Source organism: Penicillium solitum (genome assembly GCF_028829755.1).
Source record: "Penicillium solitum strain IBT 25940 chromosome Unknown utg000001l_segment0_segment0, whole genome shotgun sequence".
NCBI classification, from domain to species: Eukaryota; Fungi; Ascomycota; class Eurotiomycetes; order Eurotiales; family Aspergillaceae; genus Penicillium; species Penicillium solitum.
The window spans coordinates 8,731,658-8,758,941 of record NW_027072121.1 but is presented as its reverse complement, the minus strand read 5'-3'; the positions used below and the strand labels follow the sequence as shown (position 1 = coordinate 8,758,941).

General features: G+C 48.8%; 8 protein-coding genes across 8 annotated transcripts; 2 read left to right on the top strand and 6 right to left on the bottom strand.

The window, feature by feature from the left end:
* Positions 1 to 1,437: 1,437 nt before the first annotated feature.
* Positions 1,438 to 4,430, bottom strand: N7455_003386 (putative importin beta-2 subunit; the record flags this gene model as incomplete). Its single annotated transcript, XM_040962204.2, has 3 exons — positions 1,438 to 1,539; positions 1,599 to 4,214; positions 4,329 to 4,430. 3 exons carry the CDS (start codon positions 4,428 to 4,430, stop codon positions 1,438 to 1,440), a joined length of 2,820 nt encoding a protein of 939 aa, XP_040807355.2.
* Positions 4,431 to 5,657: 1,227 nt separating this feature from the next.
* Positions 5,658 to 8,644, bottom strand: N7455_003385 (uncharacterized protein; the record flags this gene model as incomplete). The annotated part of the gene is made up of 3 exons (XM_040962213.2): positions 5,658 to 7,583; positions 7,649 to 8,367; positions 8,431 to 8,644. 3 exons carry the CDS (start codon positions 8,642 to 8,644, stop codon positions 5,658 to 5,660), a joined length of 2,859 nt encoding a protein of 952 aa, XP_040807353.2.
* A 568-nt stretch (positions 8,645 to 9,212) lies between these two features.
* On the bottom strand, positions 9,213 to 10,806 carry N7455_003384 (DUF803 domain membrane protein; the record flags this gene model as incomplete). Its single annotated transcript, XM_040962201.2, has 7 exons — positions 9,213 to 9,663; positions 9,721 to 10,012; positions 10,070 to 10,230; positions 10,281 to 10,371; positions 10,425 to 10,515; positions 10,642 to 10,711; positions 10,793 to 10,806. 7 exons carry the CDS (start codon positions 10,804 to 10,806, stop codon positions 9,213 to 9,215), a joined length of 1,170 nt encoding a protein of 389 aa, XP_040807350.2.
* A 1,674-nt stretch (positions 10,807 to 12,480) lies between these two features.
* On the bottom strand, positions 12,481 to 15,209 carry N7455_003383 (uncharacterized protein). The gene is made up of 2 exons (XM_040962208.2): positions 13,987 to 15,209; positions 12,481 to 13,931 (listed from the first exon to the last, which is right to left on the bottom strand). Exons 1-2 carry the CDS (start codon positions 15,076 to 15,078, stop codon positions 12,495 to 12,497), a joined length of 2,529 nt encoding a protein of 842 aa, XP_040807344.2. The 5' UTR covers positions 15,079 to 15,209; the 3' UTR covers positions 12,481 to 12,494.
* A 295-nt stretch (positions 15,210 to 15,504) lies between these two features.
* N7455_003382 (coatomer subunit delta) lies at positions 15,505 to 17,221 on the top strand (the record flags this gene model as incomplete). Its single annotated transcript, XM_065604472.1, has 4 exons — positions 15,505 to 15,507; positions 15,562 to 16,005; positions 16,059 to 16,255; positions 16,318 to 17,221. 4 exons carry the CDS (start codon positions 15,505 to 15,507, stop codon positions 17,219 to 17,221), a joined length of 1,548 nt encoding a protein of 515 aa, XP_065462963.1.
* Positions 17,222 to 18,615: 1,394 nt separating this feature from the next.
* Positions 18,616 to 21,577, top strand: N7455_003381 (CeGAL family transcription factor; the record flags this gene model as incomplete). The annotated part of the gene is made up of 5 exons (XM_040962215.2): positions 18,616 to 18,711; positions 18,772 to 19,028; positions 19,107 to 19,218; positions 19,268 to 20,043; positions 20,101 to 21,577. The coding sequence occupies 5 exons, from the start codon at positions 18,616 to 18,618 to the stop codon at positions 21,575 to 21,577; spliced, it is 2,718 nt and encodes a 905-aa protein (XP_040807352.2).
* Positions 21,578 to 22,697: 1,120 nt separating this feature from the next.
* Positions 22,698 to 24,292, bottom strand: N7455_003380 (uncharacterized protein; the record flags this gene model as incomplete). The annotated part of the gene is made up of 2 exons (XM_040962209.2): positions 22,698 to 23,455; positions 23,515 to 24,292. 2 exons carry the CDS (start codon positions 24,290 to 24,292, stop codon positions 22,698 to 22,700), a joined length of 1,536 nt encoding a protein of 511 aa, XP_040807357.2.
* Positions 24,293 to 25,000: 708 nt separating this feature from the next.
* Positions 25,001 to 26,242, bottom strand: N7455_003379 (uncharacterized protein; the record flags this gene model as incomplete). Its single annotated transcript, XM_040962200.2, has 1 exon — positions 25,001 to 26,242. The coding sequence occupies one exon, from the start codon at positions 26,240 to 26,242 to the stop codon at positions 25,001 to 25,003; it is 1,242 nt and encodes a 413-aa protein (XP_040807351.2).
* Positions 26,243 to 27,284: the final 1,042 nt, after the last annotated feature.

The following is a 27,284-nucleotide window of genomic DNA, read 5'->3' as shown; positions in this document are numbered from 1 at the left end:
GAAAAAAAAAGTTAAGGGAAAGGCTCGCGTCTTGGTATTTCGGGCGGTTTTTGTCTGAGCGGCCAATCGGTGGGGGAGGGAAGGCGTTGGTTTGGGGCTTTCGGTGCCGACGAGTTAATTATAACGCGCCAGTTAGGCGAGAATCGGGGCTTTGCTTGGGTTTATATTACTGGGTCTCTTTCTATTTCTCTTTTTTGGTGACCTGGTTATCTTGCCTTACTATGAAGGATGGTGGGCTTGTGTTGACGAGAGATTAGGGCTTGAATAGGTTATGGCGGTTAGCAGGGGTTCGGTGATTTATGCGATATGGATGCATTTGCTGCTAGGTTATTAATGGCAGGTGACTACGGAATACTTGTCATGCATGCCGTCTGCTTCCCAAAAATAAATCTGTAGCTATTAGGAGATTTCTAGGGTCCTGCTGATCTTAATCTTGCCTTACTTTTTCCCCATCCACTACTGGTCCAGGATTTAGCGAATCGATATTGGATGTGTTATTGATTTCCCGGGGGGCTAGGTACGGACAGATGAATAGGTGTGACATGCGCTGGCACTGGCACGCGATCTACCGGAAATAGATAGGATTGCTAAGGTAGAAAATCCTAGGTAACTGGTTGTATTTAGCTGGAGGTAGCATTGTTTGGTCTATATTAAGCCAACGGATATGGCGAATAAAGGCATTAAGGAAATGAGCTACTATCAAAGACAACCTTGGCAGCCCCCAATGATACCTGCTAGCAATTGTTACAATCTTACCACCTAAAGGATATATATTGTAGTCAGTGGTAATCTCTTTCATACCATATATATACCCTAAATACAGCGGAAAGAGACACACACCTAAGAGGGCACCAAAAAGAACGCTCCAGCAAGATGCCCCCGAAACGACTAAAAAGCATGGGACAGCTTTAAAAAGACATGCCAAAACTCTATAGTTCAGGATTTCAGGGAATGTTACTTGAGATCTTCATTGACAACGAAGATCTATCTATCGAACTATCTATCTAAAGGGGATATGGATATGCCCACGCAAAAAACCCCCAAAACCAGCGCTGAGAAGACAAAAAAAAAAAAAAGCAACTTATGAGCCAGCCCTGACTTGATGATGACTATGCACAATGAATGCAAAATAAGAATCAAGAAGAAAAGCAAAGCCAACGAGATAGAAATCATAAAGGGTCATGCGTGCCCATGTTGCAATCATGAGATGTAACGTAAAAAAACAGCTAAATCGCAGATGCTCCTTCCCATGATTTTGCCCCTTCCTTTCTCCCTCCTCTTTCTATTAACGTGAAATTCCGGCCGCTGACCCCCTATGTACTGATCCCCCCGCTTCCCTCCCCTCCAACCTAACTCCCGCCCGATTTGAGACAGGAATGAACATCAACCGATACCCCGGTAACTAAGGTCTAAGCAGAGATCACTAAGGTTCCCTATTTAGACCTGGTACACGGTGCGCAGTGTTTGGGCCACGGCCGGAGGTAGCTGGCCAAGGAAGTTGCTGAAGTCAGGGATCAAGGCCTTATATCCCTGGAGGACCTATATTTATAATCTTGATTAGTGGGATGTTACTAAGAACAAAAGGAAAATGATCTTACCTGTTGGAAGGATGCCTGGATATCCCGGTACTCTTCCTGTGCCAGCGAGCGGGCGGGGAACGAGGCAATTGTCTGGAAGTAGTCGAGCAAGCTCGATTCCATGGCCTGTGGGTTCTTCATCACCACCTGGTTAAACCCGAGGAAGGCGGAAGCCTTTTCACGTGTGAAATCAATCTTGTCCATTGACTTCAGGAAAGGTCCGGAACACTCGCTCAAATGGGGTGCAATCTGGTCCGCACAGCAGAATCCCAGTCGCCCCAACGCCATCGCGGCGTTTTCGTTTACCGAATCGATGATTTCCTCGTTAGTGATAATCGTAAAGAGCCCTTGGTACAGTTGCTCCGCATAGGGCGATAGTGCGGCATCCTTGTGGACGGCGATCTCGCCGCACGACCAACAGGCGTTGTTCAAAACACTGAAGCCCGTATGACGATCGTCATCGCGAATCAGGTCCAAGTCAAGCTGCTTAATCAAAACCGGAGCAAGGCTGGGAAGGAAGGGTTCCAAGTGAGGGAAGATGCTGATGGCGCAGTCTCCCAGCAAAGCATATGTTGATTGACGGACTTCATAGTTTTCATCATCCATACAGTAGCGGAGGAGCTCGAAGAAAGACGGCTGTGAAGTACTCACAAGCTCGCCGCTCTTTTGTGGGTCGATGGCCTGAATGATTGCGCTAAGAAGGTCAATGCTAGTAACAAGGAAGTCCTTGTCCGGCTCATCAGCCGCGGCGTGTGTCGGTTGGATAGAAGCTTGTAAGTTTCCATAGATGATCTTCATGCAGCGACCGAAGAGAGGCGGCGCGAATTGGGCGAAGGCATCGCCATAGGCTGCAGAGATATACCCGAGGCATTCAAGCAACGGGAAGAGCTCCCGGGAATCGTCAGAAATGTAGTTATAGCGACCGATGAGGGCAGGCATCAAGATCTCGATTAGATGCGGCCTCGCCAGCTCGTTCATAACACATTCGGCGAGCGTTTGCACACAATCATAAAGAATGTACATGTTTCGGTCCTTGTACTTATTGAAGCACGCCACAAACTGGCGCAAGATAGGCTCACAATAGGGTGCCAGGTTATCCTCCGACTTCTCCTCTAGGCTAGCGAACGCTGACGCGGCAGCTTCTTGAACCTTCTTGTTGTTGTCCAACATGCGATGAAGAATACCTTCCATCATGGGCTCAAAGAATTGAGCTTTCTGGGCTGGGTCGCGGAGATGGGCTGCCCAACCAGAATAACGGGCCAAGCACCAGCAAGTGATTTGTCGCACAACAGGCTGATCGTCATTGAGAAGTGAGATGAGGTAAGGGACCAATTCTGGGAGATGGGGAGTGATAGCATCCATACAGCCATCCGCCACTGCACCTAGTGTAAGAACAGCGGCCTCTCGGTTCGGCCACTGCTCATGGCGCAGAGTTTCCGTCAGATATGGGAGAAGGATTTCAAAGACGGGACGGTGGTAAACGGTAGAGAACACATCGAGCGCAGCAGCAGAGCACTTGCGTAAAGTCCAGTTACCCGAGGGGTCATCTCCGAATTCCGAGTCCTCAATTTCACCCTCACTTAAGTCGTCCTCACCCTCCTCTATTTGTTGCTCGAGGACGCGGGCGGATTCCGGTTGTTCGCCTGGCTTGGACATGTTCAGACGATCACCCTTTGATTTGGCAAACTGTGGCTTTAGATCCTCAGCACGGTCCTCGGCGTCGGCATCATCTTGCTCGTCCATCAATCGAGCCACTTCCTCCTCGTCGTAGATCATGTTTTGCAAAAGAACCGGGATGATCTTGTGCATGTATGGAGCCAATTCGGCCTGCAATTGCTCTTGCTCTCCAGCACCAATCCAAAACTCGGCGGCGTCAAGTGCAAGCTCTGGGTCATCCTGGGATTGTTGCTGCATAATGATGTAGTTAACCAATCCTTCCATATGCGGGGCCAACTTTTCCGGCGCAGTCTCCACGAGTTGGGAGAACGACTGGCACACCATTTGTCGGACTCTGGTGTTTTCGTCACCAGCAATTCTGAACAACTGCGAAAGGAATTGATCGAGCGAGTCTATCAATGCCTGGGGTCTGAATGGCAAGAAAACGTGGATGGCGTTGAGGGAAGCAATCCGAATGCGCGAACTCTCGACAGAAATGAATTGCAGCAAGCTGGGGATAATGATATTCAGGGGACGTTGACCCTGATAGTCGCGGTCTAGGACCTTGCGGTTGTCCTCACAGACCTTGTACAACGTATCCATTGCAGCTTCCCTAGCTGACATGGGGACATCCCCGTTGGTATTAGCCACAGTAGTCAACAACTCATTGACAATCTCAGGCCAGGCCAAGAGGCCTCCGTGAAGCACCATTGCGGTGATAACGTTACCGGCAGCTCTCGAAACATTGCGGTCGGTGTCGCGTAGTGTAACCAGAGCCGCGGATTTGATGAATGCCAAACTTTGAGGGGAGATCGTGCTGTAAGCAATGGCAATCTTCGTCTTAACGTTTACGGCGGCGGCAAATCGAACAGTAGGGTATTCATTCTCGTTAATTCCTGCCAGGGGAGCAGCTTGGGGGTTGGAAAAGATGTAGGTGATGTAATTGACGTAGTCAGGAGAAGAGGTCGCTTGTGCGAGCATCTATTAAGAAAAACCGAAGGTAAGTTTCCATTTTGGGGTAATGAACGTGTGGCGACCGCAGTCGAGAGGAAGCTCAATAGGATAGGACCGAAAAAAAAAAGGGAACGACATTACCTGTTCAGCCTCTGCTCGGGCTGGAAGGTTAGCTCCATTGAGCGAGTCGCGAAGGTAGCGAGCCAGCTGCCTCAATGGCTCTTGCTGAGGTTGCCAATTCATCTTGTCCTGGTGAAGAGACTCGATGCGACAGAGGTAAGTCAAAAGTGCGAGTAGCACAGGAGCCCCGCCGAAAATGTGGGAACGGGCCCCCTTCGTTTCCCCAGATCAAGGAAACAAGGCCGAAATCTCCGATCCGCTAAGGCAGATCTAGAAATGAGACGGGAAGTAATTGGCCGAAGCAATTTTGCATGAAGGTCAGAATCTAATCAAAGTTGTCGGAGACAACCTCAGACTGAGGGGTGTGTATGTGCTGCGGGCAGAAAAAAAGGGACTGCTGAAGATGGTAGGCGGTCAGTCTCTTGGGAGTAGACTGGAAGTCCAAGAAGGCGAAGATGTGAAGAAAGGATAGTTTGCATTTCACAGTATATTTATCTGTAAAATATAAGCCTTTTAAGAATGGGAGTGGATGGTTCTGGGTGCTGGGTGAAGTTGAAGTTGAAGCTGAAGTTGGGGATAGGAAGAGAAAAAGTCACGATGGCCAGAACTCGCGGGGGCAGCACCGCAAAAACATACCAAATCTACATGAGATTGACTTGGAATCTCTTATCTCTTGCGATCAGTTTACATACATACATTATATTGCTATGCATTTACCTGACTGCTATATGATAGACCACATATGTATGTTGGAATCAATAACTAACTAGTTTCACTCCCCCTCTAGTTAGTTATAAGATACTATACTACTGTATTATGTTCTTACACTTGTATGCACGAGCATGATGCCCAAGGAATATAACTATGCAAAAAGACCGCTAAAGACATATCAGCGACACAAGAGCCAAGCCATAATCCGAGAGTAAAAACCATGTAAACGAAAGAGGAATAAGTGCAAGCAATCTCGCAACTCACCTCGATATTACAACTAGACGCGCTTCCCAAGGAGGCTTATTCGGGGCGGAGACCTTGTAATACCACCTTGGGGCCATAGTCTCTCTAGTCTCTCCACACTGGATCTACATTGGATGATAGAGAACAAACAGTCCCTTTCTTCCCTGCCAGTATGCGAACATGTGAATATTGATTGCTAGCTTTTATCTAGACTTCTTCATGCGACTTAGTAAAACCCGGACCCAACCACCCAACCCAGGCCGGGTTTTGGGTCGAAGACTCTGATCCAGTAAGTAGGGGTGTTAACACTTTTGCGCAGTGTACTGGGGTGCTAAACTTGAAACGGTAAAACCAACCCGATACAGTATTTCGCAGGTCTGCCGTTTACAGGTCCACTCATGCCCAAACCATCTTCTTAAGATCATAAACCAGATATTCCAACCACCCAGTCCTCTTCTTAGCGTCCGCCAAAGAGATGATATCAGACTGTTCAACCAGGGACACCGCCTCAACGTTGCGACCCTGGCCCGCAAGCATCGCGCGCTCGATATCCAAACAGACCGAGCGAATCCGATCCATCTCCCGAACAGTACCAGCACTTGGCCCAAGCCGCGGACTAGCCACCGGGTTCGACAGTGGCAGGCCCTTGAATGCGACGAACCGCGTCGTCGCACGCTTGCTACCCCGCAGCCAGGAAACGAGGTCCCATTCACTATTGGCGCTGGCGGTAGTCTCGAGCGTGCTGAGGTCGACATCGCTCTGCAGGGATCGGGTGTTCACACGGAGGGTGTTTGTGTCGCCGTCACGGTAGACTATGACGAGACCGACGTTGGTCGCCTCGTTGGCTTGGCTATCTGTCAATATGGATGTGATGTATGTGCCGTAGTGGATGCGCGAGATGGAGCGGAGGTCGATGCGCTCAAAGGACAGCACTTTGTCAGTCTCCCAGTCAAAGCGACAACTGTAGACTGCGGCGTCGGTTAGGAGGAGAACTGATTCCTCAAAGGGCAGGGTGCGAAGGGTGTTGGGTTGGCGGGGTGTCAGCATGGTCCAGCCGCCTAGAAATTCTTCAGAGGGGCTACTGATAACGATCTTGCAGCTTGTGTCAATGGCGTTCTGGCGGAGTTTCTGGACTGAGATTCCTGGATCGGTGGTCTGGAGCTGGATGGCGAACTCATCGAAAACGTGGGTTGAGACGTTGCCTAGGAGGTAGTCGATACAGGCTTGAGAGAAGAAGTCGTTTACGATGTTGTTGTAGTAGCGGGAAAGTGTCAGTCCAAGGTCGTTCAGGGCGCCTCTATAGTCTCGCTTGCGTGTACGAGTGTAATCACCCTTCAGGGCTGCAGTTGATGAATACTGCTTGGAGATGGCATCGCCGTTGTCTGCCCAGAGCGTATTGAACCATTGGGTGGAAGAATCACTCCCAATATCAATATCAATGCCTTCATGTTCCAGTTGACGCTCAAGGGCCCATTGGCCGAATGCACACTGGGCAACTCCAGTGCGATCGAGGCAATCCATACAATTGGTTCTGATGATTCCCTTTTGGGTCTGCAGGATATCGCTGTCTGCAACAATGGTGTAGCAGAACTCATTCAATGTATCTTTCAGTCGGTCGACCAGGCGAGATACATTTTCAAACTTCATGCCGCGGCACTCGCGATGGAAGTCAAACCATTCAAGTTGTAATGGCTTACCATCGATTCCACCGGCGGCATTAAATGATTCAGTATATCGCTCATATTGCTCTCCTAGCTTCAATTCACCGGCCAGCTTGTCAATAAGAGAGACAGCCTGAACATCACCATATCGTCGACTGAACTCTCGGAAGTGTCTACTGAATGCAAGGAGATTCGTTTCTGCAGAGTGATGGAGTACTGGAACTGGCTTCAAGGCATATGGCGACTGTGAGAAATAAAGGGGAATGGAACCCCGAACTTGCAAATATGAGTAGGCAGGGTGAGACGGTGTCCACTCTGGAACGGAGAGAATCTGCTCGGTTTCGACTGTGTTGGCTGTGTTGCCCTCATCATCGACACCACGACGTAGGTAACGGAGACCTGGTCGCTTGACAGACCGTCGAGAAACGAGAGTCAGAAGATAGTCACACTTGCTGGCATTAGTCTCAACGGCTTCGGCCTCGTCTTTTTCACCGAGGATTCGGCCTTCTGCGAGTTCCACTGAGTCCATCGAAGATTGTTTCCTTTCAGCACCAGCGATTGTGAATTCTCGTTGGCCGACAAAGCCTTGAATCAATGGCAGAACAAAGCCATGAGCCCCGTGATCAATGAATGTGTTCATCAAATGCCTATTCCAAAAATACTACTAACGAGTCAGCAAGCAAATCTTCACAGAAAACATACTACGAGCCCTCAGTTCGCACATACCAATGGATCCACAACTTTGTGAAGGGGAAGTTGATCTTTCCGAGCTTCCTGTGTATGTAAAGGGCGTGTAAGATCATAATCATATGCAAAGAAAAAGTTATGCGATGCAAACAAGAGTTTCGTATAGCGAAGCAGTTTCGGCAGCAATTCAGCGGCCTGGCTAGATTTAGGCCGATCAGGCTCACTCTGAGCCCCAGCCTCTTCAGGCAGAGCTTCATTTACAGTTTCATGTTTTGCCTCACTAGCATCACCTGAAGGAATGGAAGTTTCGTCAAAGGGAGACTCAGGCACATCCTGATCTAGAGCTCCGGGTCCGGGCAAGCCTAGGTTTTTGCGCGATAGCCAATTGGCTGCAAACCTGCCAAAGCGGACTTTCTTCGCAATCACATCTTCTGCAATACTGCCGACGCTGGTGCCGCGGGCATGAGATGTATCGCGAGTAGGTGATGCGGGCGCACTGCCGATCTCCGCCTCCGCTTCGGCTCTGTCGGTTTCGTTATCGGGGAGATCATCTTCGTCGGAGGACGATTCGATTGTGACTTCCTCCTGCGATGATTCTTTCCTGGCTTGTGTAATTGCGTGGGAAGCATCTGCTTGGGATGAGATTGGAATAATCGCGACATTGGTTACGGCGTAGATCGGGCGGCCTTGGATCTGCGCTACTTGCTGGCGCTGTGTGATGGAAACGAGAAATGAGTATGAAGCGACAGATAAGAGACCTGCAGAAGCAATACCCTGATATTAGTTTCTTAATTCGATTTCCACTCAGTTCGTCAACATACCTATAAGACCGTAGGCCTCTAAGGCGTCCTTTCCGCCGAGGGGCTCCGAGGCGGAAACGGGCAACGCAGTGATTTTGTTCGTCTTATAGTCTATACGGATGGATGAAGCCTCGTTGTTGCTACCAGCGGTATGCCGTGGTCCACTGGCCTGAGTATGCAGGATCAAGCCGTCGACTGCAGCGACGATGGCCAATTTGCGCAATAAAGCGGGCATCGCGCAGGTTCCCCGCGGTCAAATGGAACAAGATCACACAGCCCTTCCAATGACGTCTATAGACCCCTTACAAAGGTACATGTAGCTAAGGACAGGTAATAGAGAAATTTAAAGATGTAGAAATTGAAAAGGCAAGAATATCGGATGGGCATGTTCCATAAACAGCTGACCTGCAAATACATCATCGGCCCAGCCCCACCCAGATACATCGTCTATTCTGCAAAAATCCAACTTGAACTATATACAAGCCTCTCGGCACGCCAGATCACCCATAGAGAAAAATGAAAATGAAAATGAAAATGAAAACAGAAAAAAAAGACATCAAATCCCAACCATCCAGAGAAACCCAGAGTCATATCCAGTCGTTCATACAGACATGTCCAGTGCCTGATGAGTTCGCCCAAGTTTCAATGCAACTCTGGCATTTTCGGGGAACAGTAAAAATACAAGTGGAGATCAAGCCCGTGGAAGGGAAGCTTGTAGTTGAGTGCGTAGAGAGGAAGGAGAATCATTTCAAAGACCTTGTTATAAGGCGAGGATTGGAATCAGACCTTGGAAAACACCATGATCAGATATGACTGTTGCGCTTGGTGTGAATTGCAGTCTGTGTTTCGGTCTGCGGGAAAGTCGGACCTGGCTCCCCATCACTTGCTTCGGGCAAGGTGTTCATGCCGATCCCGTTCTCTGCATCATATGCGTGGATGAGACCTTCGCGGTCGCTGTTTCCATTGAAGTATGCACTCGAGGAGCTTCGGCGGGACTGCATTGAGCGACGGGTCTGGAAGCTCGCCATACCGTCTGTTGGCACTCCATCCTCGTCAAGTTTTGAATTCACCATGGTGTGTCCATCAGGGTCGTGTCGCGAGAGGTTCAGGAGGTATACACCGGTGAAGATGATGAGGAATCCACAGAGTAGAGATATGGTATTGACGGCGTCGGTGGTGTTGAATCCCTTGAAAAGAATGAAGGAGGCACAGAGGGTTGCGGTTGTGAAGGTAACATAGTAAAGGGGGTTCACGCTGTTGACGGAATCATGTTAGCCACGCATCTTCACATTGATTGATGTTTACACTCACATCGAAGTCGAGAACGAGTTCAAGGCCTTGTTGAAGTAGTTCATCTGCGTCAGAATGCAGAATCCGGTCACAATGGCAAAGACGTAGGTGGATGCGTGGACGAATTGGTTGTTGCCACCAATGGTCAATTTCACTGCAATACCAAAGGCCTTGACGGACATGACGGAAACCGATCCAACAGTGGAGCAAATCGAGATGTACACGAGCGGGTTCTTTTTGCCATAGACGGGTGCAACCCGGTAGATCATCAGAGTCGAGAAGACCGCAACTGCGACGCAGTAGAAAAGGAATCCTAGTCGCAAGGTCAGCAGTGGGTTTTAGGCGCCGGACAGCGATCAAGTATTCGTACCTGGCTGAACCGCATATCCAAGAATCTCATCGACTGTCTCCACCTGCTTGTCTGGAGGCGCATGGAGAACAATGACAACCGATCCCAGCAAGCACAGCGCACAGCCCAATTTTCCTAATACACCAAGTATCTCGTTGAGGAAGTACGAACTCAGGACCGCACTGTGACATGTCAGCTATGAGATTATGCACACCATCGAAGAGCTCCCTACCCGATCAGAACACTCAGTGCACCTAGGGGTGTAACCAGGATGGCCGGCGCAAAGGCGTACGCAGCAAAGTTGGCGACTTCACCAAGGGCCACTATGAGCCTGTTAGCATCTCCGGATGTCAACTCTGGCAATTAGGCTCCGTACGTGTCACTATACCACCCCACCACACGGGACTCTTCAAGTATGAGAATCCTTCGCCCTCAAACCCATGTCGTTCGCAGGCGTGCATCAGGCCCTGTATCCAGACGCATTAGCGACTCCGCTCCGATCATGATCGCTTTGGACCGAATCGCCGCGGTGTTTGTCCAGCGCACCCGGGATTCAAATGTCTGTTTTCCGGTAATATCCGTGGCACACCAACCTTTTTAGTGATAACAAAACTCGTACCGATCGCCATGGTCGATACAATGGCTAAAATAAGCCCGACATATCTATAAAGGCGCAGCGCGCAACCATGTTAGTGCTGACCAACTTGCCCTCGGGAAATTCGGAGAGAGTTGGGAGAGCCATACTTATCTGGAAGCATTTTGACGTGATTCGTATCTTAGGAGCCGGGAGCTCCTACTGTCGAAAGACCTCCAATGCCGGCAATGGATCGGGGAATGAGCGAGAGACTCGGGTGAGCGAAGGAAGGGGTGGTAATAGGCTAAGGACTGAGGACTAGGGGGGGAAGCAAAGGGAGCGAATAAGGACAAAACAGAAGAACGAGCCAGCCCGAGATTTCTGATGAGTAAGGAGGATGTGAAGAAGCTTGGAAGATACGTAAATGGCCAGAAGCCAGAAGCCAGAAGCGCAGAGAGTGATGTGGTGCCTGCGTGCGGTGGGGTTCCGTTTCAAGCCCGATCGGGGGACGCGTAAGAGAACAACGGGGCTAAAGGACTTGAGAGGCTTGGGAGACCTACCAAGTACCGAGGCGATTTGTGCTTTAGGTAATTTTTAATTTTAATGGTTCGTTTTTCGTCGAATGTTTTTTTCATATAAATATGCATAGATAATGTAGAGCTTGAAATAGAATAGGTGGCCCTAACTCTGGTATTTATGCACTATTTACATCCTACAAGTACTACACAACACTATTACCATGTCACAAATATCTTCTCCGTACATATCTATTGTATTCACAGCTCTGGATACTTGTCTATATATACTATGCAATATATCCAATACTAGTAGAGATCAAGTACAACATAGTACGATTGGTCTTGTTAAAATAAAAGCCAAATAAAGCCAAATGGGCCCTGACATGAGTCCAAGACCGGCGTTTCAGCTCCCTCCGAATGCGGCATGGATTGCTATACTTAGCCTGGAATCCCCAGAGACTCCAATTTGGGTCCACTGCATGACATTGTCTTGTGTGGCTGAGTTAGTACAAAATGAATATATAACATAAAACCTAGGTATTAAGTACTATACCTATTACATATGTACCTGCAAGCATACATACATCTATTCTACGATATCCCCCCTCCCCACCATCCCCGGAATGTCTCTCCTCTGTGCCCCATAATATAAGCAAAATTATAGGGAGTTGGGCACTTCAAATCTGGGGGTATCGGATCAAATATACCCATTCTTCTTAATTTATACAACTTGACAAACAGAATCTAAGATATGTATTTGGAAGTACTTAAATAACATCCATCTGGAAAAGCATGTGGGGTAAATATTCATTGGTAGAATACTACAAACACGTGGACTAACCCATCGCGCCGATACGCCAGATCTTAAAAGGAAATGCATTGAACGCCCAAACCGGCACCCATCAACACCGAACAAAGATTTTGGGCCGAAAGCCGGCAGTGGTATCTTGAATCGCAATGGCAGGGAAAGAGTACAAGGACAAAATAAGGAGAAAACGCAAGAATAGATGATGGGCGATTGAATGATGTGTCAAGAGCACCCAGGGTTTGGTCCAGATGCGGGATGAAAAAGGAGAAAGCGGATGCCACAATGGAGTTGAAGGCGTGCGCATTTGGGGAAGGGGTCGAACATACCTGTTTCTTGTTAGTAGTCGAACGAGAGACACTGCGTCCATGGATCGAGGTCGTTGCTGGCAAGTACGGTTATTAGTATGTTGGGGGGTAATAGGTCGCGTGGAACGAGCCACAAAGGGTCAAATTCGCTGGACACCAGGCATGACGGATGAGAGAGATTGTAAAAAAAAAAAAAAGACCCCAGGAGTTAAAAAAGGGGGAAGGGGGTTGGAAACGTGGTTTACGAAGAGCGGCGACGTTTGGTGTCAGCGGTGGTTTCCACCAGGTCCCAGTCGTCTTCATCTTCGCGAGATCGTTTGGCAGACGAGCTCTGGTTGGTTTGGGGGTCTGTCAAGGAAGGGTCTGTTCCAACCAGCTCTACAGCCTCCGATTCTTCAAAATGGGTGTCATAGTCGCCAAAATGGTTCTCGTCAAACTCGTGATCATCGGCACCCTCATCATCAGCTGCAACAGGAGCATCGAGCTCATCCTCAGGCTCGTCGTAGTCTATGCCCTCGAAGTGATCAAGGGCATCGTTCTCTGTATCGTTCGGGGGAGTCTGCATCAGGTCTACAGCGATTCCAAGTAAATCATCTGCGGGCTCTGGTGTTTGCTCCTTCTTGTCAGATGCATCATGCAAGCCGCCGTCAAGCGGCGGTACCGGCTGGTCATGGGAAGGGTGGTTGGTTTCATCCCGCAGGAGAATTTCTGAAACAACTTCATCTGTCGGCGGGGCATCTAACTCATCTGCGTCCTCTTCATCAAGAACAAACGGCTGATCAGCTGGTTCTTGAGCATCAGCATCAGCATTTTCACTGCCAGTGATATCTTTTTGAAAGGCCTCTGAATCATCGACTGAGCCGAGGTCTTCGTGCTCGTAATATTCCTCGGCTCCCAGATCATCGTTCTCAAGATCCTCTCCGTAATAGTTCTCCTCGTCGTTTTGATCTCCACCGGCATCCCCGGCAACGTCCAGAGGGACATGCTGTGTATGCTCTTTGATCTCGCTTGCGCCAGGAATTGCAGCTACTGTAGCAGTAGAATCACTCTGCCGGCCCTCAGAATCATAGCGCTCTTCGTTCATATCAGCGTGGCCATGGTCGTGTTCTTGCTCTGGGTCTTTTTCGAGATGGCGAGACACATCGAAGTGATCTAACTCTTTGTTCTCGGGCTGGGCTAGATGAGATTCAGACTCAGCTGCAGCCTCGGCACTCCGCTCACGAGAGGGAGATATATCCTCATCCTGCGCATGTACAATATCTGGTTGAGCGTCAGAGACGACTTCGGGCTGGACCTGAGACTGTTCGCCATCTAACGCCTGCTCTTCTCCGGGTGCTGGAGCCGTTTGCGCTTCCGTGCTTGAAAGCTCTTTTTGGGCCTCATTGGTGTAGTAGACTTCGTCTTCGTGCTCCTCAGCCCCATGGGCGCCAAGATCCTCATCGGAACCTGCCTCAGCTTCATCATAATCATCCCATGAATGAAGTTCAGAATGAAGTTCGGAAAGTGTCTTGCCCTCAATTGCAGCGTCATTAAGATCTGCGATCGCAGCCGGGAACGCACGCTTGGTGCTCAGTGTAAGATAAAGGGCGTCGGGCTCGGTGGTGCCATCATTACGACAAAGTGTAAGATAGAGATCTAGAATCTGATGCAAGGTAACTTGAGAAGTATGAAATGAGTCCTGAGAGGATGTGTCAGTATGTTTGCCGATGGGGGATAATTGAGAAGGTACTTACCTCTGTCATTTGGATACCGAGGGTGTCAATATCGATGACCAGGACTTCATTTCCTGCCAATGTTTTTTGAAGCACCTGGCGCAGAGCCTTGAATATTTGATCAATATTTTCATAAGCTAGAGCTTCATCTTCAATGAAGAATGTATCCGCCAAGTCTCCTTCAAGGGGAGGGAACAGAGCGATCTCGCAGTCCTGGTAGAGAATTTTGACTGGATGAACAGACTCATCTATGTATGTGACCTGTTGGAGAGATTCATCCTCATCTGCAACCTGATTATTTTCCTCGGACCCAGACTGCGCCTCTGGCGCAGCTTCATCAATGTGGGGATCTTCAATGGAATGTTTGATTTGGTTGGCCTGCGGAGCCTCGTTGGGAACTTGTGTTGCCTCAGTCTCTGACACGGAAGATTGTGATATCTCGTTAGCCTCTTCGACAAGCTCTGACTTTCCATGGTGACCGCCGGTTTCGGGACTGATGACGGTTTCGGATGGTTGCTCAGCAAGGTCATCATCAACAGCCGTGCTCGGCTGGGCTTGCGTGTCTGGGCCCTCAGTTCCAGAAGTCTGAGGTTCATCTTGAACGGAGGCAAGTCCCATGGAGCCACTTGTGCCTTGAGGTGCTGCTTCGAGAGGTTCCACAGTTGTGACTGTGGCATCCTCCTTAATGGGGCTGGCAGTGACTTCATTGGTAGCCGCAGGTTCGAGATGAATGACGGGGGCGGCAATATTCATGTCTTCGGCCTGATCCGTCTCAATCATTTCTTCTTCGTATGGCTCCTCCTCAAATTGCACGTCAATATCGTTGTCTTCATCGGCGTAGTTGTCAGCGTCGATCATAGACCCTTCGGAGGGCCCATCGGCCATGTCGGCGTCGTAGATCGCGTCATTGTTGAGTTCATTAGGTTGAGAGGTACTAGTGAATTCATCTGCACCCATCATATCACTATCCATGTTCGAGACATGATCCTCCATGAGGTCGATGTCGATGTCAAAATCGTCAGCCTGCCCTTGATAGGGCGAGGCCATCTCCATAGAATCACCCGTAGCTTGGACTTCCATTATGGGGTATGCGATCAAAGGGGCTGTTGTCATAGCAAGAAAACGCGTGGAGATGCGCTCTGGGGGTCGTGGGTAGTACTGAAAGTTCAGCAATGACGTTCCATAAAAGCGGTTGAAATGAGGGCTGAAGATGAAAGAAAAAAGATTTCTCAGCGATACTCAGGCCGAAATGCTACGAGTTATAGCAAGAGAACCGATGAACTGAGTGTTGGTGAAGTGTATTTAACGCGTGGGAAAAAGAGGAAGTGAAGAGAAAGTGTCTGGCCGACGACTAAGCGAAAGGAATGCACGGGCCAACCGCCGCCGAAGTGAACAGAGTAGCTCCCTACCGCTGCCAACCATCAACACCAGGGCGTACGCTGCTAGTCAACCCTATACTTCTCTACTCCTCTCTATACTCTCTTCTTTAATCACTCTTTTATTGTCATTTGTGTGTGCCTTTTCTGCTGTTTTCTCACCATGGTAACCCCTTGTTCAATCCAATTCGCGGGGGAACTGGACTAATCAACACATCAGGTCGTTCTCGCAGCGTCGATATGCACCCGCGGAGGTAAAGCGGTCCTCTCGCGCCAGTTCCGAGAGATCTCTCGGTCCCGAATTGAAGCCCTTCTCGCCTCCTTCCCCAAGCTGGCGGACTCCGGAACCCAGCATACCACTGTCGAGCAAGACAACGTGCGCTTCGTGTACCAGCCATTGGATGAGTTGTATATCGTGCTGATCACCAACCGTCAATCGAACATTCTCCAAGACATCGACAGTCTCCATCTCTTTGCGCAAGTCACCACCAGCATCTGTAAAAGCCTAGACGAGCGGGAGATTCTTCGCAATGCATTTGAGCTCCTGAGTGCGTTCGATGAATTGGTGACTATGGGATACCGGGAGAATCTTTCTCTCTCTCAAATCAAGACCTTCCTGGAAATGGAGAGTCACGAGGAGAGAATCCAGGAGATCATTGAGCGGGTATGTTGTGAAACCACCGGCGAGGTTAGTTCATGGCTGACTTACATTGATAGAACAAAGAGCTGGAGGCAAGCGAGGAGCGCAAGAGGAAGGCGAAGCAGCTGGAAATGCAACGCAAAGAGGCTGCTCGCACAGGTCGTGCCGCCGCCCCAAGAACTCCATCCTATCCCGTCTACACACCCCCAGCGCGCCCCTCCGTGCCTGACACTTATGATTCATACGAGGCCGAGAAGAAACAGTCCTTTTCCAAGTACGTTGGGTTGGTTCCTGATTTAACTATTGCGAGACTGCTGCTGACTGCGTGATAATTAGGCCCATTCCCACTCGCGGCAAGGGCATGCAACTGGGCAAGAAATCAAAGGCCACTGATATCTACGAGAAGGTCCGGGGTGATATGGGCCCCGAAACCGAAGAGGAGAGCCCATTGGTGGCTCCACAAGCTTCGGCTCCGGTGCAGGACATTCCATCAGCCCGCCAGTCTCTCAATGCAGACCGGGAGCCCATCCAACTCACAATCGCCGAGACCATCTCAGCCACACTTACTCGGGAGGGAGGCTTGAAGTCTTTCGAGGTTAAGGGTGACATGCAGCTCCGTATCAGTGATCCCTCACTCACCAAACTCCGACTCGACTGCCAGGCTGTTCCCACACATGGCGCACAGTTCCGCACCCACCCCAATGTCGACAAAGCTCTCTTCACCAACTCTTCCGTGATCCAACTGAAGGACACCACCAAGCGCTTCCCCGCCAACAACTCCATCGGCGTCCTCCGGTGGCGTGTTGCCAGCTCGGCTGACAATGCCGATATTCTCCCCATCACATTCACCGTTTGGGTAAACAAGGGCTCTGACTCTACCACTGTGACTGTGGAGTATGAGCTCACCGGCGACGACAGTCTCCGCGATGTGGTCGTCACTATTCCATATGGCACGACAGAGCCTGCTGTTTCTAGCTTTGATGCGGTCTACGAGGTCTCCGGTGACAGTCTGGACTGGAACCTGGGTGCTGTTGATGAGTCGAACGCCTCTGGCAGCTTTGAGTTCGAGGCGATTGATGCTGATGAGAATGAGTTCTTCCCGATGAGTGTCCGCTTCACAAAGACCAAGCCTTTCGTGGATGTCGACATCAACAGTGTTTCCCTGCTGGAGATGGAGGGTGAGGAGGTTGCATTCTCTAAGGATGTTCGAAGTGTGGCGGAGAACTTCCTCATTGAGTAAAAATGGGCTTGGTGTACTACTGTATAGAGTTCCTAATGATGTTCGGATTGTGGTGTTCTTTAATTGCTTCCAAGATCGTGTTAAGCCAATCTCTGATTTGATTCTTTTTTTTAACTTCTTTTTACAATAGTAATAACCATCCTAAGTTATCACGGGTTGAAGGCCTGACAAACAAGGCCATTCGGCCCAGATTGAAGGTTATAATCATCCCAACGTAATGGAACGTCAGGATTAAGGGCTTGTCTCAAATTAACTCAATGAAGACCGGGGGGGCTTACACCAAGACGGGAGACGTTGGTGAGAATTGCCGTCAAACTTTTCCCCCCTGGGGCTTATCATCCTCTTTCCGAATGAGGTGTCCTGGCCTGAATGCCCAACCAGGGACGAACCACTTTAACGTCGGTGCCGCCACAGTCTAACGTCAGATTGACTTCGAAGCCCCCGGTCTGGGCCACCTGCACACTATTTATTGTTTACGCTGGATTTAGGTCTTCATATTCTTTCTGCTGAAGATGGCTAGTTCAAGCCTGCGGAAGTTCAACGTTGTTCATGAGCTCTTTGAAATACAAAATTCAGTATTTCAAGAATAGCCCTGGGGCCGAAAGCGCTGTAGCTTGGAATTGCTGACTCTGCATGGGTCGAAGCTTACATCCTCTGCTTGAATGGATCCTATATCACGACCCTTGGTCGCTGCATCGGAGTCCAGAGCTAGTCGGTACAAACAACCGAAAGCTGACCCTGTCAAAAGGATGGATCACCGGGGGAGGTAATCTGATGGTTAAGCCAATACTTCAGACTCTCTGGAGTAATCAGATCCATTCAAGTCCACATTAGGCTGTTTGGTTGATGGCAAATAGCGTGATCAATAACCAAAGAAAGGTATTTTACTCATGAAAACGTTGAACTTTCGCCCCATGCCCTACAAGGAGACTGAGGCAAACCCGCACACAGCTATTCCTCATTTGGTGAACGGGTGGCCAATGGTGCGCGTTTACTCATTACCCTAAACGAGCATTGGATGTCATCACAGAGTATCTATCGGGCTTGACCAGCTCACGATTCCCAACGGTGCCCGAAACCCGAACCCTTCTTCCTTCATCCTTCCCCGATCTATGCTTCTCATGGGTCAAATTCTGGGGTGTTTTATAAAATCCAATGACCTTCCTTCTCGTCTCACACTATTGTATTGACTATTTGATTTGACAGATGTCACGGCAATAAGAAATTGCTGATATTGTCATTTCAATATATATCAAAAGCTCTTTGGGACCTATAACTACATTGCCCAAGCTCGATTTACTCATCAATGTAAGTGAAGAATGGAGATCACATAGTTACAAATTCCACTGACATTCAGGGAACAGCTTCAGTGATCATATCTTTTGTGGTTCACCATGAGTAATATACCATTTCCCTCGTGGAATGATCAACAGAGCCTCTTCAAATTATCGTGCGCTGATGCAGACACGTGTAATCAGTTGTCCAGTGTGGTAAGTGTGAAATCATGATCATTCCAAGCCAAGAAGTATTATCTGATAAAGCATATAAAGGATAACCCAGCTTCTCATCTTCAACGAGGTGAATCTGAAGTGGGAACCAAGAAAATGGCCATCCCGCGGTTAGCAGAAGGAGCCGAATCTGCCTTCACCTCCCCTGGTAGGTTCCATCGTCGACACGTTCGTCGAGCATGCGAGTCTTGCAGACAGCGGAAGACGAAATGCACCGGAGACAAGTCCGGGTGCCGCAATTGTCGAGAGGCTGGAATCATCTGCTGCTATACCGATGGCAAAAGGGAGAAGTCTAAACGGTATGCAGAGTCAATATAAATAATAAAAAATGCGCCGCCGTTATTGCAAGAGCTGACATCTACAATCAACCAAAAAAGACAGTTGGCAAGCTTGTCCGCAAAGGTGCAGGCATATGAAGATGTCATTAGCAAGCTGAGCAATCGTTTTGGCGTGTCTGATGAGCAACTTGTGAACATTGCCCTGGCAGCGGTATGAAGTTTAATCCACATTCAATAACTGTTACCTAATACCAAATCAGGAATCGGCCCCCGACTTGGCATTCAACCCAGAAACATGTCTTGCAGCAGCTGGAGAACGAAGGATTTTATGGCATGCGGGTTCTGAGCCACCGCCCTCCCGAGCATCATCAGTTAGTCCCTTGGAATCCGGCGACCAGACAGAAGAGGACTTTAACAGAGATGAAACTGCACGAGCAACGGGTTTCATTGGAAAAAGCTCTGAGATCACTTGGCTCCAAAGGCTCAGCAAAGAGGTCAACAGTGAATGTGAGGCCTGGCCTGCAACTCTTCCCAACACAGACGATGATAACGGTCTACCCTCTCCAACTCTGACGCCTCGACCGGAGAACCCAAGCGAGCCATGGGTAGTAGCTTCCAACTATTACCTTGATGACCTGGATATTCCAACTGCGGATCAGAGTGATATGTATGGAGTGCCATCACGGGAAATGGCAGGCAAAATGCTCAATGCCTATCTGACTTCGGTGCATCCGTCCTTCCCAATCATTGGAGTTTCAACCTTTGTCCCCCAATTCCAGGTCTTTTTCAGTCAACCATCTCTCAAGCCAGGAAACAAATGGCTCGCCATACTCAACCTGATCTTTGCCATTGCGGCTAAATATGGGCAATTGACGAACTCGGACTGGAAGGAAGAAGATGATGACCACCAAATGTACTTCTCAAGGGCGCGGGCCTTGAGCTTGGAAGATCAGATTCTCCACCATCCTGACCTACAGCAGTTGCAAGTCGAGGGGCTTGCTTCGTTCTATCTGATTGCGTCAGGGCATATCAATCGGTAAGTTAATGACCTACATATCCTGACACTATATACTCACTACGTTGATTCATGTAGGGCCTGGAAACTTTCCGGAAGTGCAGTTCGAGGAGCGCTAGCTCTTGGATTGCATTTGCGCAACGTGGGTGCGAGTATATCGGACACTTCCAAGGAGATACGATATCGGGTGTGGTGGTCATTGTATACACTGGATCATCTACTCACTATCATGACTGGGCGTCCCTCATGTGTTATTGACAGCTCTTGCACCACACCAATGCCTGTTCCTTTTGATGAGAGTGATTTCCAAAAAGACGAGGTGGCTCGGCTGATAGGCACAGCTGTACTTCGTACATCGAGTGGTTCCGAGCGGATGCCCACCAACAACAGCGCGGAGGACCTGGAATCAGCGGCTGATTCTGATTCAAACGATTTGCCTGCCGAGGGGGAGACAAAAATGAACCGAGCCGAGTATCTCAAGGGTCTTCCGCCTTGCACCTCACTTTACTTTTTGCAGTTGGCCTCCTTGACGAGCATCTCTAAGCGGATGACTGTGAAACTGTACAGCCCAGAAGCGTTGCAGTCGCCATGGGCAAGCACTGAATTTACCATCAAGAGCCTGATGCTGGAAATTGATTCATGGTTTATGAATCTCCCTGCTGCATACGATTTTACCTCGACACAGACATCCCAATGCCCCATTAGCCAGCGAATGGGCCTCGCCTTTCTGTTTTACAGCACCAAAATCGGAATCACCCGGCCGTGCCTCTGTCGTTTGGATCAATCCCCTTCAGAAGACAAGACTTTTGAGTTCTGCAACAAGACCGCGGCGGAATGTATCGAGGCTGCATGTCACATGCTTACGCTATTCCCGGATACCCCAGACGCAGTACTGCTATACCGCATGTCGCCATGGTGGTGCACATTACATTATCTGATGCAGGCGGTTACTGTTCTTCTGCTCGAGCTGGCATTCCGGGTCCAGCACGTCCCCGAGAAAGCGACAATGGTCTCCAAAGCTGCAAAAAAAGCCCTGGACTGGCTGTCAACGCTATCCAAAACCAACATGGCGTCGGAAAGAGCCTGGAAACTCTGCGACGGATTCCTCCGCCGCTTGGCACCACATATTGGAATCAACGTGAACGATTTCCCTAGCACCGAAGAGTCAGACTCCCTCTTCGATGTCCCCGACACCGCAGACTTCGCTCCAGTGGCAGACGAGCCAGCAACGGATGATGTCGCATTTGACCCGTCCGCGACTTTGCCTGCGGCAGTGGCTGTTGATGCTATCTCCGCCGAGCTTGACTCAATCGCTTGCTCCCCGATGGACCAATCCAACACTAGTCCTCTCGGGATGCCGGAATCCTACGGTCTCGAGACACCGGATCTACTTGATCAGTTCATCAAACAGGAGAAGGATCTCTCGGGTCAGAGCTCTTATGACGAATGTTTCCCCTATGACCCAGCTACGGGGCAGATCACGGGTTCATTCTTCCCATCTGGTCCGAATATGGAACTTGACATGGGGTACTTCTGGGGTGATCCAGTATGTTGAATATGTTGAACGGTTGGCATCATTGTAAGTGCATGGAACCACATGAAAAAAAAAAAAAAAAGCAAATCAAAATGGATGCAGAATCAAATTGGAAAATATCTCTGCAGTTATCTGGATTCGGGTTCATTTCTTCTGTCGCTTCATTTGCATGCCATCAAAAGAAAGAGAAAATTCTACACCTGTCTTCAGATAGGCACTATAGAGAAAAGTGATTCTTGTTTCTCTAAACATCTCCCACTGCACTATCTACGAGTCACAAATTCGATACACGAGTTTATTGTCTCGTGGTAGCTGGTTATACATTGTGTTGATTGAGATTTAATACTTCGTGTCCATTGGCACCTGAAGAAACATGATTCTACGTTATGTACAATAATATATCTCACTACAATCCAAGTCCATCGTCCACATATACTCCATGCATCTCTGATGTTAAGCTTGTCCCAGAACCAGATCTTCGAGACCCCTGTACTCCCGACGTCTAGATATATGGAGCCAACCGGAACCGACCCTTGGATATAAAATGCGAGGTCTAGACCGGTCGAAACCAATTCTATTCTTCTCATGCTCTTGGATCATTTTGTCGTATTTCGGACTTGCCGCAACGTATTTTGTCATGGTTCTTCAGTTGTGACGTGTGTACCTGCACGAGCCAAAATTGGAAACTTGAACTTGGCAACTAGGCATGTGCCCTCTTGTTTCCTCTCCTGTTGTGTCAACATAGGGGTTGTCGCCACTAGAGAGTGTACTTCGACTGGGACCATGCATTGATAATATGTAGAGACATCTTTGGCAGCTTTTCTGTCCTCAATCGGTGAACACCAAGGCCCGATTACATACTATCTCCGCTCCATGACCAGTTCCAGCGTACGAAATGATAGTTCAGGGTTGACTCGCTTATGATCATGACACAATCTAAAGCGGATCATTCATTGTCAAAAGACTTCTAGAGTTTCAGGCTCCATCATTTCTCAAAAATGTCGAAGTCATAATATAGTAGGCTATATACCATGAAGTTGCAAATTAGCCTCGGCTCGTACGGAGGGAGCACCCTGTTGTTTCTAAAATGTATGAATTGCGGTATAAATAGTCTAATGGTTTATATATGGTGGTTGGAACATCAACCTGAGCCTGCCGCACTCCAATCCCTCCGAGCAGCAGTGAATAACAGCCGCCCGAGTTCTTCTTGGGGCGTGGAACGGGTGACTTGGTTTTTTGACGGGGCTGAAGGGTAGTACACAGCGGTGACTCTTGCAAAAGAAATATCGACTGTGTGTTTCTTGCGCGTGAGGTCTGTCCACAGCGTCCATTTCGAAGGTCGAAGTGAGTCTGCAGTATCTAAAACTGTGGGGGTGATACCTAGGAGACCGCGGTCATCCCAGATGAATTTCTCGATGCACTCCAAAGCAGGCATAATTCGGCGTCGCACACCGCAGCCGGTGTGAGATTCGTCGATTGCGTAATCAGGATACTGTTTGATAGAGGCGATTATGGCTGTAATATCAGATGGTGGGCCTGGAGGTTGGTCGTTCTTGGATTCGCCAGCTGTGTGACCATCGTTGGGAGCTGAGTCAAAATCTGGGTCTATTAATGTTGATCCTAGAAAGATCGTTCTGGCGCGCATTGAGAAAAATCGGATCATCTGGCCAAGTTGGAAGAGGTCGCACTGGCTGGCGTTGTTGAATCCGCCTCTGCATTGGAATTGACGAGATTGAAAAAGCGCATGTGCAGACGCGGTGAAGGCCGCGCCCAATGTTCTATTGTTTGATGCGGACTTTGTAGTGTCGGTTTCCTCCAGACCCCCATAGACTCGAAGAAAATGAGCCTGTAGGTCGGTTATGGTATTCAGAACATATTGGCGACGACAATAGATTTCCTCTGCAGCGAGATGATTTAGCTAATGGGAACGAACTGGGATTCACTCTTTGGAAACCCACCTTCTAACCCATTTGGTAGGTATCTCCAGCGCAAAGATTCTTCTTCGGGGGCATCTAGCCCGTTGGTCCAGAATTTAGAGCCCACAACCAGCAAGGTATGGGTCATGATTCTAGTAAGTCTTGAATCATTGAGGAAGGCAGATATGAAGATGATTTGTCGAATCCGGTCTTCCTTCATTGATAACAAAGCTCCATTAAACCTGGCAAGGAGGGCAGGCTTTGACTTGCCATATAAATATCCAATCCTATGTAGAACATCCTGGACAACACGGGGAGAATTCAATGAATCGGCAAGGTCGATCATTCTCGCAACAAGTGGTGTAGACTGGGTCTTCAACTCATTTTCAAACACAACTCTTTCGGTTTCATCGAAAGAATCAAGACATAGAATCTTCAGAAATAACTCGATGGCATCTTCTCCGCACATGCTAGTAGAGTGGACACTGGGGAGCCTGACTGTTGGTAGCGCATGCTGTGAGACTGCATCTGGTATTTGGGTTTCGCTCCAAGCTTGCTTTTGGGCACTGAATTGCCTTCCCTCGGAGAACTTGGTGGGATCCAGTAGTGCTTGGAAATATGGACTGTGGGAGGTAAGACGCTCGCTTGCCACCCGCCATTTGCACCTGGTGGGTGACAATGAAGAGTCACCAGGAGCGATATACTCGAGCATAAGGTCCCCATTCGCAGAGATGACTCTAATGGGTGATTGCTTGTTATGCTCTTGGAAGTCATTTTGGCCAGAAAGCCCACTTTGGCCTGAGACTTTGGCTGGGTTCATGGTTGTTGAGTTCCCCGGAGGTCTCTGTGACTATGTATGATGTGGCGTGAAATTGTGAAATTGTGGCTGTGGAGGTAAAACATTGGAAGTAAAATAATCAAGGGATTTTGTGCAAAGAGTTGTGATATGTACTGTCGTAGTAAAGTATTTTTCAGTCTGAAGTGTGCAGTAATGGATGAGGTTAACTGCTTGGTAATCAAACACTAATCCGATTCCATGATCGGATTTATAAAGATGAGTGTAGAATCTTAATGTATAGAGAGTCCAAGTGAAGATATAGCAGGATGCCACTTTCACTGTTGATATCCATGCCCACCTTGGCGCGGAGGCGATTCCCACAATATGACTAAGAATGGGGCACGTGCCTTTAGCCTGATAATTCAGGCGAAATTGTTTCTTGACAGAAGGATTTTTAGATTATGCCTCAGGTTTCTAGATCGAGCACGTGCACAGGTTAACCCAGCCATTTATCTGTTCATCAAATTCATTGGTATATGTATAAGACACTTTTAATGTAAATACCGACACGAGCGAGTCTTGGAAATATTGGCGGGTCGCAAAAAAAAAAAAAAGGAAAAAAAAAGGAAAACCAGACGGGCATATAGCATACACACTCAACTCCAAAGTTGCCAACCTTGGAAGACAAAGCCATCAAAACTCGCCAATGGCCAGCGAGCATGCAGGACAATAAGCGCTATCTGCGTGACATTATACAATAATAACCACTGGGAAGTGCATGATTTTGGGGCCCATTTGCTTTGCGGTTTCATGCTCCTGTCGGTTCTGTTCTCGAAGAGCTACCGCTTGCCTGAGTACATAGTATAGGTATTGCGCAGTATATGGAGTTTCACACTCAGGACCACATGGTGTAATTCCATCAGGCTCGAAGGTAGGATCAAACTCAAAGCCGAGGCTAAGAAGAGGTGATACAAGAGAGAATACACCGAGTGATTTTCGAACTTCGTTAAGGTAAGGCAAAGTGGCGAGTTTGGCGGCGCTGAGGCCTAGTTGGGGACTCCCGTTGCCATCGAATAATGCCAATTCAAAAATATCGTTTCCTCGGTGATTCACGAAAAAGGGCTCTTCGGTTGCGAATCCGATGACAAAGTCGGAGTTTGCACATGCGGCGACTATCGTACTCTGGCGGAATTCGGGGGTAAATGCGGTGTCAATGGTGCCGGGTAGACAGAGTGCAACGCTGCGGGCCAGTTGCGGGGGCGTTGGGACACCGTCATCCGTGTGAAGGTGCGCGTGCAGAGTCACAGACTCAGTCGTGACCGAAATGGTGGACGATTTCCGTAATGCCGATCCCATACTACTCGGACTGAATTCTTTCCAACCGTTGCTTGTTTCCGTGGAGGGGGTGGCGATTTCCACTTCCTCGCCCGACGAGTAGTTATTTAATTCGGCAGAGATCTCAGTTTGGATTGTCTTTGCGGTTGTCGCAACTGCCTCACGGGCCGCCAATCTCAAGGTTGGGATCAATATATCATTTTCTTGCTGGTCCACTGGGGCTGCGGGCGCCCAAGAGGTGGCCAGGTTGGACCACGTCGCCGTCCTCAATGGCCCACTGGTATATGACTTCTTGATCAAGTCTGCCAAAGCCTGCCTTGTTTCCAACGGCGCATCCGCTCTGCCCATGAAATTTACCAGAGGGTTCAGAATCTTGCTTCCTTCCCACAGGAGAAATCTATGTTTCCTGGACAAATACTGAAGCTGTTCGATAGTATCGCCGGACCAGTCGTCGATGACATCGGCCGGAATTTGTAATATGGCGATGTACGGGCCGATATCTGCGGCCAGCCGTACGAGTGAAGCCGAGTCAATGTGATTGACAGATGCGTGGGCGACCACGGGCTGCCCATAAGGAAGTGTCTTTTTGGTGGCCGCTAATGTCTGCAGGTAGGCCAAAATCGGGTTCTCGGGGGACCAGTCCCCTGTGGTCGACATTGTGGGTCGTGGAGGAAGGGGAGTGAGCATGGAAGGATATATGGGTATAATGGAAAAGAGAAGAGTACAAGTACAAAAGAGATGAGAAAAGAGAATGTAGAGAATGTGGGAAGGAAGAGGGGCTGAAATCTCCACTACTAACTAGTGTGATGTCTAATCCCTGCTTCAAATTGGAATTGACCATGCAGAGACCGATAAATAAGCCATAATAGCGTTGTAAGTAATCGTTCCGGCCATAGCCCCGCGTGCCGCGTAGGATAACACTAAACTCTCAGTGGAGACATAGGCCGAGAGCCGGGCGCGTACAGAGATTGTCTTACACTGCTACTGAATATAAGTACGGAGTACGGAGTATGTACTCGATATGTACTAGTATGTTGTACTTTGTATAGATGCTAGGGTGGCCTTTGGCTTAACAGATCTTTCCCCTCTGGAGGATCTCGGGTTTCGTTGCTACCCGAAGGATCAGACTTTCTGTTCCTGTCAGGCTGATGTGCTTATGGGGCTCGTCTCCATTAATGGAGTCAAAATGGGGTCCGACTGCGGATTTTCATGTTTATATTAAACCGATCGACCGGGGTGGCAAACAAGAAACCAGTCTGATAAATGGGGCCCCAAACCTTGGAATCAGGAATGATTCCTGAGAAACCCGTCGAAGGAGCTAGCAGCTTAGGCTGTTGAGCGGTTGAGCGGTTTAGCAGTTTAACCTGATAAATCTAGCCTGTTTGGGTATAGTTAGCATATCTATTCCTATCTAGGTATAGCCTATGTGATGAGTCTCGCTAACTATATTTGGCTAGTCATAAATGATCTGCTCATACCCGTGGACCTGTTCGCAGTACTTTGTACGTTCAAGGTTTGCATGTAGAAGCTACCTACTCCGTAGATACATCCATCGACGGTGACTGGCACTTTATAGTCTGTTGTTTTAATATTCATTCATACCCACACTTCCTTTTCACCATCGGCCGCTGTTGATCTACCAACTTAACCTTGATCACCTTAGGAGGCTGTACTTTTGACTACTCCAATGGCATTGATT

Excerpts from the sequence above, each read along its gene's own strand:
- N7455_003383 (XM_040962208.2), bottom strand. The coding sequence starts at position 15,078 with ATGACAACAGCCCCTTTGATCGCATACCCCATAATGGAAGTCCAAGCT. Across the intron at positions 13,932-13,986 it reads TCGGTATCCAAATGACAGAG|GACTCATTTCATACTTCTCA; the intron begins GTAAGTACCTTC and ends ACATCCTCTCAG.